The sequence below is a fragment of the Ursus maritimus genome, unplaced genomic scaffold, assembly GCF_017311325.1.
Source record: "Ursus maritimus isolate PB19 unplaced genomic scaffold, ASM1731132v1 scaffold_16, whole genome shotgun sequence".
Taxonomy (NCBI): Eukaryota; Metazoa; Chordata; class Mammalia; order Carnivora; family Ursidae; genus Ursus; species Ursus maritimus.
Window position 1 is genome coordinate 35,433,874 of NW_024424008.1, and position 15,351 is coordinate 35,449,224.

The 15,351-nt window shown below is 49.1% G+C and overlaps 1 protein-coding gene across 1 annotated transcript in view; it reads left to right on the plus strand.

Moving 5' to 3' along the window:
• The first annotated feature begins 13,705 nt into the window (after positions 1-13,705).
• The window catches only part of IGSF9B (immunoglobulin superfamily member 9B), a 47,033-nt gene continuing 45,387 nt past the window's right edge, over positions 13,706-15,351 (plus strand). Inside the window, exon 1 of the mRNA XM_040631013.1 lies at positions 13,706-13,769. Within this exon, the coding sequence (XP_040486947.1) occupies positions 13,706-13,769 (64 nt within the window). The remainder of the gene's footprint in view (positions 13,770-15,351) is intronic.

A 15,351-nucleotide genomic window follows, 5' to 3' on the forward strand; every position in this document is an offset into this window, starting at 1 on the left:
TGGGGCCCTAGGTGGTAGAGTATGGTGGAGAAGAGACTCATTTAAGGGGATCCAGGGCATTCTTCCTTGCACCCGTGATGCCAACTCAGCCTTCCTCTTTCTACCAGCTCAGGACAAGCTCTGGAGAGATAGCCCATGGTGGGGACTGGAGGACAAACTTGTATTTCTGCCCTTGGTGATCTGCAGCATGGGAACAGGATCTCTTGACAAATACTATATATTTCACTCCCATGCATCTCTTGTATAATAATAAAAACATATGTCATTTATTCAAGGCTTCCAGCTTTTCAGAGAGCTTTCACTTTTCTTTTCTCATCTGAACCTTACAACATAATTATGAGGTGAAAACACAAGTATCACGCCCCATTTTTTGACAAGGAAATAGAGGCACATGTGCAAAGTGACTTGCCTAAGCTCCCATAGGGAGTTCAGTACAGAGGTGGGATCACAGTCCAGACCCAGCTGTGGGCTGCATATAGGGGTTCTCTTATACCAATGATTCTCAAATGAGGCACGGACGTCCATGTCTATGACCTTAACTCATCTGGGGTGAAGGTTGATGAGAAAATAAGTAACCCAGATGGCTTTGGAGGATGGTTCTTGCTACATTAAGGCAGTAGTTCCTCAAACTGTAGCATGCCTGAGCCACAGGAAACATCGTAGGGTGCAGGTTCTCAGCGTCTACCCCCAGAGGTTCTGATTCAGTAGGTCTGAGGTGGAGGTGAGATGGGGCCCAGACTCTGAGCTTTCTTAATCACATGCCCTAGCTGACCCCACTGCAGGTTTCCAAGAGCCATGTTTGGAGAAACAGCTTTAGAGAGTTCCAGCTCAGGTCAAGGAACAGCTAAGAGGAAATATAAATGGTGGGGCATCTTGTCTGCCTGTGGCAGTTGGAAGAAGGAAGGGAAGCTGCTGGAGAAAGTGGGATCTCTAAACCTTGAATAAAGAGAGAAGGGTAGAATGACAATTCTTTAAAACTCAGGCTATTCTGGGGTTCACTGGGACTTCCTCACAGTGTTTCCAGCTGGACTTAGAGGAGAAGCTATAGTAGCCTTCTCAGGAAGTGGTGGGGGGCAGTCCAGATTAAGTTGTATGGAAACATGTTAGGAAATAAAAAAAAGAGCAAGAACCAAATAGAGAGTCAGGAGTCCTTGTGTGCCCTCACTGCACCACTAATAGTGTCAGGCTCAGAGCCATTCTTATTAAACACCTGGGTTCACTTTGCCAGCTGAGGGGCACAGGAAAGAACTCTATAATGGATTCATCAGCCAGGAAAAGAAGGGAGGAAGAACTAGGCTAGGGAGATTCTAGAAAGAACAGGAGGAGTGGGAAAAAGTAAGAGATGGATAATGTAAGGGGTTCGAAGGACCTGCCTTCCCTGGCCAGTGACTATTTTATCTTATATGGTAACCATCCAAGGACCAAGGAAATGGGACTTCCAAAAACATGTACATGAGATTTCCTCATTGTGCATAGAATGATTCTTTTCTGAGAACTAGAGCATCTTCTTCAGAAAGTAGTAGATCATATCAGGATGAGTCAGGTAAGGAACCAGGAGAGTGTCCAGAGATCTCTTTTTCCTAAAGTAAGTTGCAAACACAGTTCCTGGTCTCCATATCCTACTCTTGGAGAGAGCAGAGGAACCTGTTCTGATCCATAAGGGCCACTTGACTTGACTGCACTTCCCTAGGATCCTCTGGGCAATAACAGCAGTCTCCCATAACCATGATCCTCAAATACATCATGGGGTAGGTGACATGTTTTACACTACAGACTGTGGTTGAGGAGTGGTAATAAAAGGTGCAGAGGGGGAAAGGAGCTGGTGAGACTGTGGTTAGAATTAAGAGGAACATTTCAGGGTGACTTGGAAATGATCTTAATGTTCTACAAAGTAGTTTCACCTCCAAGCTAGTAATGGGTTAAGAGTGAAAAGCCATGCAAGGATGCTTATGGCTGCTTGTCCCTTTTGGCCTATCCTCTACCCATTTCTCTCTTCTTGGTGTGATGTGCCAGTCCCAGATGGCACCCATCCCCATCCTGTTTCCTGTATTCATCTTGCTTCTCACTCCTTGTGCAATTACTCACAGCCTGAGCCGGGCTGAGATGCATAACAATATACCTTCACATTTGTATAATGCTTTGCCATCTTCAAACTACTTTTATACCCATGATGTCATTTGATGCACACCACTCACCGTGAAGGAGGCAGTGCAGTGTCATGGTTAGGAACATGGAGTCTGGAGGCAGGCTATATGCATTCCAATCCTGTCTCTGCTCCTACTATTGGTGTGATGTTAGGCAAGCACTTTTGTTTCTTCTTCTATAAAATGAGGATAATAACCAATTTTTAATGTCACGAGGATTCAATGATTTAGTCTTTGTAAGGTATTTATAACAGGTCCTGGAGTGTGAAGCACAATTAGCGTTACTATTATTATTGTTATTATTCCAGGTTAATAAAAGAAGACACACGACTTAGATGGGGTAAGTGTTCTGCCTAAGTTTTAGAGCTAAAATTTGACAAGGTTGGGGTTGAACCCAGATCAGCCACCTCATGGTCCCACAACACAGCAATGCCATATTACTGAGCCAATCAATATTCTTTGCACAGACTGTTTACCTTCTGGGTTGGAAGTTCATGAAGGATGGAACCCAGAACAGGTGTGATTTCTAAAGTTTCCTCTGGTGCATGCCAGACCCAGTTCTGGGAGTGTTACGGACTTCAAGACATTCGATCCTCACAACAGCCCAGAAAGGCAGGTTTTTTTATTCCTTGATTATAAGACTCGAAAGTTGAAGAAGTTGGGACTTCAATGCATCTGGCTTCACTTGCCCTTCTGAATGCAGATAAGGGAGCTCCAGTGTCCTGCACCTCTGAGAACTGCCTTGGGGATGCAGGACCCTGCTAGCTGAGGCGCTGTCCACAGTGCTGAGGAATCTCATTAGGACCCGTGGGCCAGGGAATTACCGCTGCTGCTCATGTCTCCAGCAGAGGGTGTGTAGAGTGGTTGTTCGATGTGTTCCTGCAATCCTCAGGCAAGGGAGTTCTCAGATTTTTTGTTTTAAAGATTTTATTTATTTGACAGAGATAGAGACAGCCAGCGAGAGAGGGAACACAAGCAGGTGGAGTGGGAGAGGAAGAAGCAGGCTCATAGCGGAGGAGCCTGATGTGGGGCTTGATCCCATAACATTGGGATCACGCCCTGAGCCAAAGGCAGACGCTTAACCGCTGTGCCACCCAGGCGCCCTGAGTTCTCAGATTTTACATACCTCTCATTAATCCCCAGAGGCTCAGAAATTAGGATTCTGTACAGGCTAGGAGAGTTATCCTTAACCTCTCTCTCCTTCTCCTGTGAGTGGGGTGGGGCACTGAAAATTTGGAGATACAGCACAGACTGTGCAAGGGTGCATACATGTGCATGTGCATGCAGAGCCAATGCGTGCCTGGGTGTCTGTGTGCATGTTGGCTATATCTATATGTATCCCTGTAGTTCTGTACAGGGCCCGTATATATGTGTGAAAGTGTGTGGGTGGGCAGGTCTGTACGTGGCAGCATAGCACCTGTCTGTGTGGGTGGTGTGAGAGTGTGTGTGTGTGTCCCTGGAGTGTGTGTGTGTGGAAAGTGTGTGGGAGGGGGCTAACAACTGTGGTGTGTGTGGTGCTGGTGGCACTGTAGTTGTGAGGAGTCTAGTCTGCTCAGCTTCATCTTTATCCCTCCCTGAGCCATACCACACACACAGCACCCACAGATGCACACACACCTGCACTCTCAAGCCTATTCACACCTACTTCTTCCATATTCACTGACACACAAGTAACCCATCAGCATTACAATACAGCACTCAAATGTGCATGAAAACACTAACACATGTGCACACAAAACAGAAGAACACATATCCAAACCTCTGACAGATCACACAGAAATGCTCTCTGCTTCCCTCTTCCTCCTTTCGAGCCCTGATCTTCAGCTTCCCATCCTCCCTGGAACTCTCCATCTTTTGTCCTCTTCCTCCCCTTCCTTGGGAATGGCTTTCCTTGGCTTGGTGCTCTTAGTAGATCCATTTACTGGGCTCAGCCCTGGACATAGTAAGGAGGGTTACACACTGGCCTGACCACTTTTTCCACCAGAAATGTGGATTTGTTCTCATTAATACGAATCTTGGTTACAAGAGGCTCCTGCTGGCGCCACCTGCTGGTAGCTGCTACCCAGTGTCTGTAACAGGTTGGGGGTGGGGAGCTGGGTACCCTGGAGACAAAAACTAGAGTGAAGCCAGGGCATCTGGACACTGGGCTCAGGATGAGTTTGAGGAAGGCGGATTTCAGGTGGACAAGTCTCCTTGGGACCTGATTTGGCCAGAAGAAGAGAAGAACGTTCTAGGGACATCCAGGCTGGGAGTTCTGGTACGGGAAAGCAGGAGTTCCCGCATACATATAAACTATGGATCAATGTGTGTCAACCTTGTGATGCATTAACTTCCTCATATGAGCAGCTTAAGAGGATGTGGACTTTGTAAATAGGTACAGATGTAGATATGACGTATGTGTGGTTATATGAAGAGATTCTGCCTGTGAATGTGTGCACAAGAGCATCCTGCATTTATGTGTGTGATTTTGCATATGTGTGTGTGAGTTCTGACAGCGGGTGTAAGTGTAATGTGTTGCGTATGTGTGTGTGTGTGTGTGTGTGTGTGTGTGTGTGTGTGTATAGATGTGGATTTTAGTTGTATTAACCTACCATATGGCAAAAACCTTGGCATTTTATGCTAAATCCTTCAATCTGGACACAGGACCTTGAGCTCAGGAAGTGTCAACATCTCCTACTCTGTGAACTCCTGATCCCTCTTCCCTCTAAAGGTAATGCCTAGTTTTCAGTTAACACTCAGTTTTCTCCCCTTCTCTCTTTCTGCCCTTCTCCAAATACCCATAGTTCACGGGGCACAGTTAGATTCTGGAATTCCATGCATAGAAATTTCTCAGCTACCATCATTTCAGGGTCCAAAGGCAGCTGAACTAGCCTCTGACCCCTTCTTGTCTGCCAGGGGTACACCATTTGCCTGGATGATGAATGGTAAAACACCCACTCTGCACTCTCCCCGACGTGTTTTTGCAGGGCTCATGCCTCAAAGAACCTCCACAAAGGAACAGCAGCCTAGGGCAGAGAAAGGCCCCTTCTCCCCACAGCAAATGCTCTTTTCAAACTAGCCTTCCTCTTGTTGGAATGTCGCAGAGGCTTCTTGGTGCCCCTCCATTAACCTTGGGAAGTTGCCAGGAGAGCAGCCGTCATGGCAGCCTGCCCCATCATCCCCCTTCTCTCCACATTCCTCCTTCTATCAGCTCATTGTCCGGGATTCCCTATGAGACTCTCTTTTCAGTGCCTCAACTGGCCTCCTCCCACAAAACCCTCCTGCCCTGGGCTTCCCTGGCAGCTGTGACTACCCCCGAGTCCACAAGCTTTTCCAAGTTGGTTTCCTAGAAAGGGTGTGGGGAGGGAGGTTAGCTTCTAAAACCTCAGAGGTCAGGGTTCTGGGCGAATTCTTCTCTTTTCCCAAATATCTATTTATATTTACATAAATAAATCACTATTTATTTATTTCTCCCATCTTGCCTCCAGGAATACACCCTTCTCGAGCATATTCACCAGACTCTCCCACATAGCTGTGCCCCCAGGTTGGACAATCCTGTCTCCTGTGTAGATAAATCTTGACTATCTCACATTGTTCCCTAGTTTCTAACTACCTAGAAACAGACACTGGGCTGCAAGCAAGGTTAGAAGTTCAGCTCCATCTTCTAATTTTAAATCAGTGTTTGTAGCAGCTGCTACATGCATATAGCAGCTCATATCATGGGGGCTATGAGGCCAGACCACCCTCCTCACTGGGCTTCTGAAATACCTCCTGTGTACAGTGCCTCTTCAATACCTACTGTGGGCTGGCCACCGTGTTAACCCTTTAGCTCATTCTGTTCTTCTGAACAACCCTATTGGCTATTAACTGTAAGTTCTATGAAGGGAAGAACCATGTCTACATTGCTCATCCTGCACCTAGTAGAGTGCTTGGCTCACAATAGGTACTCAATACCTACTTATGAATGCCAGCTGCTGCTTAAATGGTTGGACATTTGTGGAATTCCCAATGAGGCTTAGGGAAGTTACACAAGTTGCTTAAGGATACACTGTTGGTGAGAGGTAAGGCAGGGATGGAACTCAGGTCTTCTGACTCTGAGTCCAGTAATTGCTCCTTTATAGCATATTTACCTTGTGTCCAAGCACCATGGAAACTTGTTGCTGTGGTACCCTCTGCCATGGATGTTTTTTCCAAGAATAAATCCAGTTCTGTCTCTAGGCTCTGCTCACCACTCTGAAGACCAACAAGGAGGAACAGAGAGGAAGTGGAGAGAGGGTTGAAAAGTGAGGTCTTATGATAAAAGGGGCAATGAAGGAAGGATGGGGACAGGGACAAAAGGGAGGGGGTGCGGCTGGTGGGGAGTCAGGGAGGAGGCAGCAGAGAGTAAAGGGGACTGGAGAAAGGGAAGGCGGGGCTGACGTTTCCATCTGACCTCTGGCTCATATCTGGTCCCCAGCCCCTCTCTTCCTGTTTCCTGCACCTGGCAGAGCAATGCTTGAGCCAAGGCTCTGGGGGAGGGGGGGAGGGGGAGGCAAGGGAATAAAGATGCATTTGGCATCTCTTAGCACTCCTACACAAGGCCCTTTTGTGTGGGGGTTGAGAACTAAGTGTGGAGGGGTCCAAGAATGAGAGGTCTGGGGGTCGAATGTGTGCCAGAAATAGACCCCCTGAAGCCCTCCAGCTGTGGCTCCAGAGCCTCTTCTCCTCCCCCATCCCCATCCCATCCATCTGTGGGTCCAAAGCAGAGGCACAGGCCTTCCCACACCATTTCTTCGGCTCCTTGTCACTCCCCATCCCCCGCCCCCTTGCCCCTTGGTTTTACTTGAGCCAAGAGAGATGCTTTCTCCTCAGCTTTTTCTTTCTTTTTTTTTTTAAAGATTTTATTTATTTATTTGACAGAGATAGAGACAGCCAGCGAGAGAGGGAACACAAGCAGGGGGAGTGGGAGAGGAAGCAGGCTCATAGCGGAGGAGCCTGATGTGGGGCTCGATCCCTTAACGCCGGGATCACGCCCTGAGCCAAAGGCAGGCGCTTAACCGCTGTGCCACCCAGGCGCCCCCTCCTCAGCTTTTTCTTGGGCCCAGACTTGTTTCTCACTGCCTCCCTCCTTACCTCTCTAATTAACCCCACACTCACTTGTGTTACTCCTATTTGCCTACTCCTCCTCTCACCTTTCTTATCTGACCTATTTCCTCATTTCCCCTAAAACAGTCTCTGCTCTAAACATGGAAGCTTTTTCAGACATGCCAGCCATGTCACTTTATTACCACTTCTGTACATTCATTTCCCATGAATCTCTATTGAACCCCCACCATGTGGCAGGTACTAGGCATACCAGACAACAGTAAACTAGATAGACCAGCTCTTTGCTTTCAGGGGGTTACAGACCAGCAGTTTCCCTTGACTGCAGGGCCTTGTTTCATGCATTCTGTCTCTCGCTCTCCTTCATCTGAGATTTGGCTCACACCTCACTTCCTCCACTCAGCTCTTCCTTATTTCTACTGTCTCCACCTTCTTGAGGTTCTACGGCAATTCCAGCCTGGGCCACCATCTCTCTCCAGGTTCCATGTTGACAAAGTTTATTAAGCATTGCTCAGGTGGTCATCTTCATCTTTCCAAGCAGATATTAAGGTCCTGAGTGATAGGGATCCTGGTCTGTCACCGTTGTGTCCTCCTCAATACCTAGCATAAGGCTGACTGTGAATCGGTGTTCAGGGGTCACTTGTTAATTGGAGAATTCCTTCTCCTGGTGTTTCTTGAGCCTAGGCCCTTGATCTCTCCACTCTAGCATGACCTGTTTCTTGGCTGATTCCCCATATCTTCCTGATCGTCTGCTCATGTCAATCTTTTGCCAATAGCAATGATGCCAGTGGCTCTAATCCATGACTCTGGGTACCTCTGTGGAAGCTCCTATACTATACTAGAATCCCTGACCATTCAAGAGTCTTGGGTGTAAAGTCAGGTCTGATTTTCGTCCTACATAATATAACAGAGGCATGGAATTGGGCTATGGCTTGAGACTGCTGGAGACAGACAGAGCAACAACATGTAGGAACCTTTAGATCCCTCCCCTGCAGACCTTCATTCCTATCTCTGGTTTACTGTCCTTTCTGTAGATGGAGAAACTATAACTCAGACAAAAGAATGACCCAGACTCCCCAACTTGCTAGGGCCAGAGCAGGGATGATTCAGCAGAGTCCTGATTCCTAGCTGTCTTTTAGGCTCCTGAATGGCAGAGTGTGTAAGTGGGGACCACTGCTGCCCATCTGTTCTAGCACCTCATTGGTGGGGCTTTGGCCTTGTTTAGGCAAGAGCACACTCAGGTGGGCCAGAGTTGCCTAGAAGTCCTACAAATCACATTTTCTGTGATGTAGCCCTTGGCAAGGTGAGGGGTTGGCGAAGATTGATGGTAGCATATTCCTGTGGGGCACTTCATAAGGAGGGCTATCATTAGGGTACCTGAGTTCTGTGGACAAATTTGATGCAAAGCAGAGAAACTCCTTTCTTCATTCTTAATTAATCCACAGAAATATGAAACATGCCTTCTTTGAGATTGTTCGGAGCTGTCCTGGAAAGCCAAGAAGAAAGAGGAAAGGAGTTGGTATGGCTGAGGGGGCTATCTATCTGGTTTTCAGATAAACTTAGCTTAAATTGTGGACGTACTTTCTTCCTTGGGCAAGAACTTGTTCCCTTGTCAGCAAGACAAGCAATGAATAAAGTGTGGCTAAAATTCCAGGAACTGGTAACTGGGCACACATACATGACGAAGGCAGGTTGTGGGAGAGTATCATCTCCTCCCCACTCACTGGTGTGCTGTAACTACCATATGCACATGATGGCTAGGGCACAGTTCAGCAATGTCATACTGCACCTTTGTAATGGGTGGGGTTCTGATAGCCTCTCTTCCCAGTCCTTGGGGATTCATCTGGATAAAATATCATAAGGTGATCCTATGGTGATCAGAACAAGTGTGTTAAGCCAGAAAGGACTAGATGTGTCTCTGGGATGGTCACCACCACCCAACCAAGATATGACCCTTAGGGGAAATTGGAACAGAATAGGGACAGTCTGGATCCTCTGAAAAATTTGAATCAAAATTCAGTTTGAGTTTTCCTAAGACAAAGTCTTCAGAAATTTATTTTTGGAGAGGGCAAAGTAGAATGTTAGAAGAGCTACTTGTGTCCAGAAAAACAATTTATGACCAGAGGCCACCTGCCCAAGAGACAAGCAGTGATCTGGGAGAGAAGTAAGCCAAGCAAGGTGCCTGTAAAATTCTGTGAGCATTTTGAGCCTAGATGGAAAAATCTCATGATAAGAAGGTTTGAGAATCCTGTAAAGCTTTTCTCCACTTCTGTATCAGATCTTAAGATTAGATATTTATATTTTGGAAATCCAATTTCCTTTGTTTATTTTCTTCTCTCCTTCCAAGTTCTTTTAAAACATGCTGACTGGTCCCTGGCGTATTAAGAGAAAACGAGGTGAGAGGATTTGCTTCACACATGGGCTAGACTTTTATAAGGGTCAAGCTTACATCCCTCTGTGCCTGGGACTGGTGGCAGCAGCTTGAATTGAAGTGAGAAAAACCTAAGATCTAGATAATGTTTGCAAAACCTTTCTTTTTAGGGATTTTCTTTAAAGTTCATTTTGGTCTTAATTTTGGAGAGTGTTTTTATGGTAGAATGTATTATCCCCAAGTGGCTATAACATTACTTCCCATCCCATGAGCTCTCCTTACAATGGGATGTGGACATTACTGCTGTAGGGATCTACATTCTGTGCCTTGAAATTGGCGCAGAGTTTTGATTCTTGCAGAAGTGATGCTATGCATCTTCTAAAGCTAGGACATAAGGGTAATACATCTTCTACTTGGTTCTATTGGGATGCCAGCTCTTGGAATCCAGCCTCCATGCTGTGAGGAAGCCCAAGCAGCCTGTGGAGAAGCCCATATGGAGAAGAACTACAGCTTTGCCTACAGCTTTGGCTAACAGCCAGCATCAACTTGCTAGCCATGTGAGTAAGGCATCTTGAAATACAACCTCCATCCCCTAGGTGGTCAGATACCATATTAAGTAAACAAGAGCTGTCCCCACCAAGCTCTGTCCAAACTGCAAATTTTTAGCAAATAAATGACTCTTGTTGTTTTAAGTCACTACATTTTGGTATTTTTTTTTTATATGGCAAGACAACTGATACAGTTCCTTAATTATATAAACACTAAACATGGATTCTGGTGCTTATTTTGGGTAAATTGCTTTGACTTAGAGCTGCCTCTCTTCCCCACAAGCAGCTGTCCCAACAACTGTTCTAGCCTAGATTCTACAGAGATGTCTAGAACAGTTGAGGAAGCTAAGTGGTGACAGGTGAGTGGACTATTGTTTTTGAGTCCTACTTGTCAGTGGATATAAAGAGGGAATAAGGATGGTGTCCTCTTCTCCTAGGTTTGAAGCTTCTGTCACCTCCAAGGGCCTACGGAGATAAGGACTAGCATTCTGTATTTCCAAAAAGAAGAAGGGAGGCCATATACGCCCATACCTGATATACATACACTGCATTTGTTAGTGTCACTGATGATTAATCAGGTACACTGCCATGAGCAGCTCCTTCTTCTTCCCTAATGTCCCTCTTGGACAGCTGGGGTCCATGCTCATCTTGAATACACCTATGAATGTGTCCATGCCAGGGAGGGTCTGCCATCCTTCCTGGGTCCAGAAATTAGCCATATGCCAAGAGGGGAAGGTTTAATTGGACCTACTCCTCACTGTGACCTGAAACAGGATAGCTCTTTTGAGCTCATATGAAACCAGACTGAGACATGTCTGATGATGATAATGATGATGATGGTGATGATGCTAACTTTTGCCTTTGTATCTCAATTTTCTTCCCCTTTTCTCTCTGCCTTCACTTTCTTGTTCCACTTCATCTCCAGTAGTCTTATTCAGAAGAAGTTTAGTCTTGGGGTGTCTGGGCGGCTCAGTTGGTTCAGCATCCGACTCTTGGTTTCAGCTCAGGTCATGATACCGTGGTTGTGGGATAGAGTCCCATGTCCGGCTTTGTGCTCAGTTCAGAGTCTGCTTCAGATTCTTTCTCCCTCTCCTCTGCCCCTCCCTGCTTGTGCGCTCTCTCTCTCTCAAATGAATCAATAAAATCTTTTAAAAAATAAAAAAAAGAAGAAACGTAGTCTCTTTTTTAGATAGTTCCTTTGTACGCCTTCCCAACTCAACTTGTGCTTTTAAGCTCTTTAGGTTTTTCTTTTTCCTGCTGCCAACCTGACAGACAGTTTTAATTCCCTAGCAGAAACCACCACACTGAGTAGGACAAAGTAGATGGCCAAGCAGATACAATCAAGATGGATGGTGAGAGCGGCTCCATCCTTTTCCTTAATTCTTCAGGTCACTGGAAGAATGTTTTCCTGAGCACAGATGCTTCCCACTCCTCTGCCTTCTTTATGGAACTGGGGCTAGCCCTTGGGAATCCAGCATTTCTCTCTACACCAGTTAGTTGCTTAGAGGTTTTGGAAGGGAAAGAATTCTGTTATCGCTGCTTCTGCAAATGGATCCCTGTAAGGCTTTACAGCCCTAGAACCCTGGGAAAGTAGGTGTATGTGTGTTTACGTATATGTCGAGGGTGAAGTTGTCATTCTTGGGCATGCTAGCTGGAAATTAGCCCATCAGTGGGGGCTGAGAGCTTGTAATCCACTTCATATTCCCAAGAAAGTCATCAAGGCAGACAAAGAGAGACTAAAGCAAAGGCTCATGGAGAGATGTCCTCAGTGTTACGCTCTTGAGTGTGTTTGCACGACTGGAGGGGGTGGGTAGGGTAGGATGTTCTGGTTCTCCAGGTTACGTCCAGATGCTAAAACTTTACCAGTGGGTCTGCTGCTCTGCTGGGGGGGGGTCCCAGTTTTCTACCTCCTGGCTGGCTGTGAGCTGAAAGGGCTCAGGTTTCAGGGAAGGCTGTCCCTCCAGCAGTAAGGGGCAGTTTTGATGCATGTTGTGTGTGGATGTGTTTTCCCAGAAGCAAGTCTCCTTCTTGTTCTTTTAGGAGCTTCATGTCCTAGAGCCAGTGCTTTGTGGCCAATGAGTGCTTTGAGAGGGTGAAATTCCTGAACTCTTCTTTGCTGCCCCTGTGTCTTCCTTCCTTGGCCCATAGCCCATCCTAGGGAACTGTGCCACTCTCACATTGTTTTCGCTCCTTGAAAGAACAAACATCTTCACTGCAGCCTCAGAACACTGGTGTGAGGTGATTGTTTATAGTAGATGTTTCCATGACACTCATTTATTTCTTCTGCAGATACAACTGTGTTGGGGGAGGGGATGAGAGGTTAGAGTAGAGAGACTGAGAAATATGGAGACCTTCCAGTTGCCTCATCTATCTTCCTCTGTAGGAATAAGTCCATCTGGCCTTTTCCCTGGGTCCCTCTGTCCTAAACCCCGAAACTATTCCACATCTCCATCTTGGCTTCCTGATGCCGAGATGCAGCTAGGTTCCCAGATAGGTGGGAAGGGGAGGAATTTTGTGCATGAAGAGGCAGGCTTTTTTAAAAGAAGGGGGAAAAAAACTTCTATTGCTCAAAGTAGAGATTTAGTAATGATGAGCAACGATGACCTGCACTGGGGGTGGCAGCATGTGTGTGTGTGCGCGTGTTCCTGAGGAGGGGGTCTCTGACACTCCCTCAGCTGAGCCAATGACTCATTCTAAATTGGAGCGACTTTTGGAGGTCATTTTAGTCATCCCCCTGCCGTCAGGCCGGATGGAGTTTGACTTAACAGCATCACGTTTGGGTGGAAGGGGGTGCATTGCTGAGGGAAGAATGTCGGTGTATGGAAAGGAGTGGGGGAGGGTATCGTATGACCTCTTTGAAAAGATCTCCAGCGAAGGACGTTCCCTAGCTTTCCCAAGCTGCCCGTTCCTGGGTTTCCCCATCCCTGAATCAGCATCGTTCTCCAGGGAACAGCTTTTTGCTGGTTGAAAACCGGATGTTGGGTTTCCTGGGTGGGCGGGGGCGCCGTCCCCTCGGACCTGTCCAGGGTAATTGAGATTCCCGGGGTCCCGTTAGCAAGCCCGAGAAGCTACCATTCCCTTCACCAGAAACTTGCCATGCAGTGTGAGCAGAGAACAGTACAGAGCAAAGACGCTACAACGCCTTCTCCCTGGCAATGCGCATGATTCTGCGGCTCTGTGCTCGCCACACTTCAACGCACCTTGAAATGGGCTCGCCTCCTTCGCACCGCGACGAACAGACAATCGAGCCAATCGGCCCCCAGGCCTGAGAGCAGTGTCCAATGGGCGGCTGGCGGGGGCGGTCCCGGAGGCCCGGCCCGGCTAGGCTTCACCGTGAAGCTGGCTGCGCTCTGCCTGGGCTAGTAGTGCAGGTGCCGCTGCGCCGGGGGCCGGGGAGGCTGCGCGCCGAGCCGAGCGGAGCCGGGGAGGGATGGAGAGCGGGCCGCCCGGGCTGCAGGAGCACCGGCGCGGGGCGTAGGCTGGCGCGAGCGGGCGTGAGCAGGCGCTCGGGCGCGAGAAGTGTGAGGGCGCAGGAGCACTTTGCGATAGGATGAGGCTCTTGGCTGGCGCGCGGTAGTACTATGATTTGGTATGTGGCCACTTTGATAGCAAGTGTGATCAGCACCCGAGGTCTTGCGGCTCAAGGTGAGTTGAAGTGCAGCGCCCCTCCTCTGGCCCTCCCCGGCGCTTTCAGCCCCTTCATCCCCGTTTCGGGCTCCTCGGCTCGGCCGAGTGCTGCGCCTTTCCGCGGGCGAGGCTCCAGTTCCAACGAGGCGCGCTCCGGAGCACTGCCGGGAAGGGCTGGGGGCCGCGGGCCGGAGGGGCCGGGCGGAAAGGGGCGCGAGTCCATGGGCTGCCGGGCACTCGGGAAAAGATCTTGGGATCCGGGTCTACTTCGTCCGCCTTCGGCCCCGAGGCTTCATACCAGCGTGCCGAGACAGGTGCTCTTTGCCGGAGCAGCCGCCTCTTCTAGCGTTGGGGAGTCGGCGGCTTTCCTAACTCTGGCTGCCGGGGAGTTTGCGGGTCTTTGGGCAGGCTGCAGCACGCTCGAGCCCCGCGCAGCGCCACCGCTCGCAGACGAGCCCTTGCAGGGAGGCGCGACCCAGAGCCTTGGGACTCTTGGCACCCACAGCTCCTAAAGGGACAGGTTTTTCGGCCCTGCGGGCGCCCCCCGCTCCAGCTCACACCCCTTCTGATCACACATTCTGGCGGCTGAGGGTCGGATCCCCCTCGCGGTGCAGGAGGCGCACGGAGCCCGGAGAGAGGAGAAGAGCTGGTTAAGCGCTTGAGTCCCTGCGCCGGCTCCGAGGAGTGTCCGCTTATGCCTAGCCCTGCCAGGTGCCCGCTCCTGTCTTAGCCGCACCTGGGCCCCGGCCAGGCAAAAGTTCCCTGGGAGCGGGCCGCAGCCGGGCCGACCCCACGCCGTCCCCCTCCGCTGTGAGGCAGAACTGGCTGGGGGTGAGGGCGGCGGGGTGGGGGTCCCCTCTGCTGCATCTCCAAGCGGAGGGAGGTTTTTCTTTTTCTGATTTTCTCCGTCTGAGCTGGGGGTGAGACGAGGGAAGCCAGCGAGTTGGGTGATGCGTGCGTGAGCGCGCGCGCTTTTGCTTTGGAGACGGGCAAAGCGACCTACAAGCCTCTGGGTGGCACCCCAGGCTCTCGGCCCTTGTATGGAAGTAGGAGCGGAGCCTGGAGGGTGCTAGGACTCTGAGCTCACTGTTTTCAGCACGCAGACACAACCCAGCTGCGGGCAAGTTCACAAAGCCTCCGGGAGGAGAGGAGAGCTGGGAGAGAACCTGTCGGGGGGTGGAAGTCAGCTGGGAGGACCCGGCGAAGAGAGAACCCGCTCCCAGCCGCGCTAGGGCAGAGGGGGTCGTAGCGAGGCGCCTTTTACAGCCAGGGTCCTCTACTTGTCTGGGGGTGTGTAGGGGGAGAGGGGAGTGATTTGAGAAAGTTTCTAGAATGGACTGTCTTCCAAGCTATTTGAGGAAGGGAGTGAGTCTGAAAACGGAACCAGAGGAAGGCGAAGGAAGGGTGATTTTGTTAAATGATATGTTGACTTGGGTGGTTTAAAAACTCCATTTGTCAGGTGGGAAAACTGAGGCCAGGGAGACTCAGAAGCTTACGGAATGGGGGTGGATATGAGGTGGGTCGAGTTGTGTGTGCGAATCTGTCCTTAACCTTAGCCTCCTCCTTTCCCATATATTCTTGTAGTCTTCCAATGCCCTCG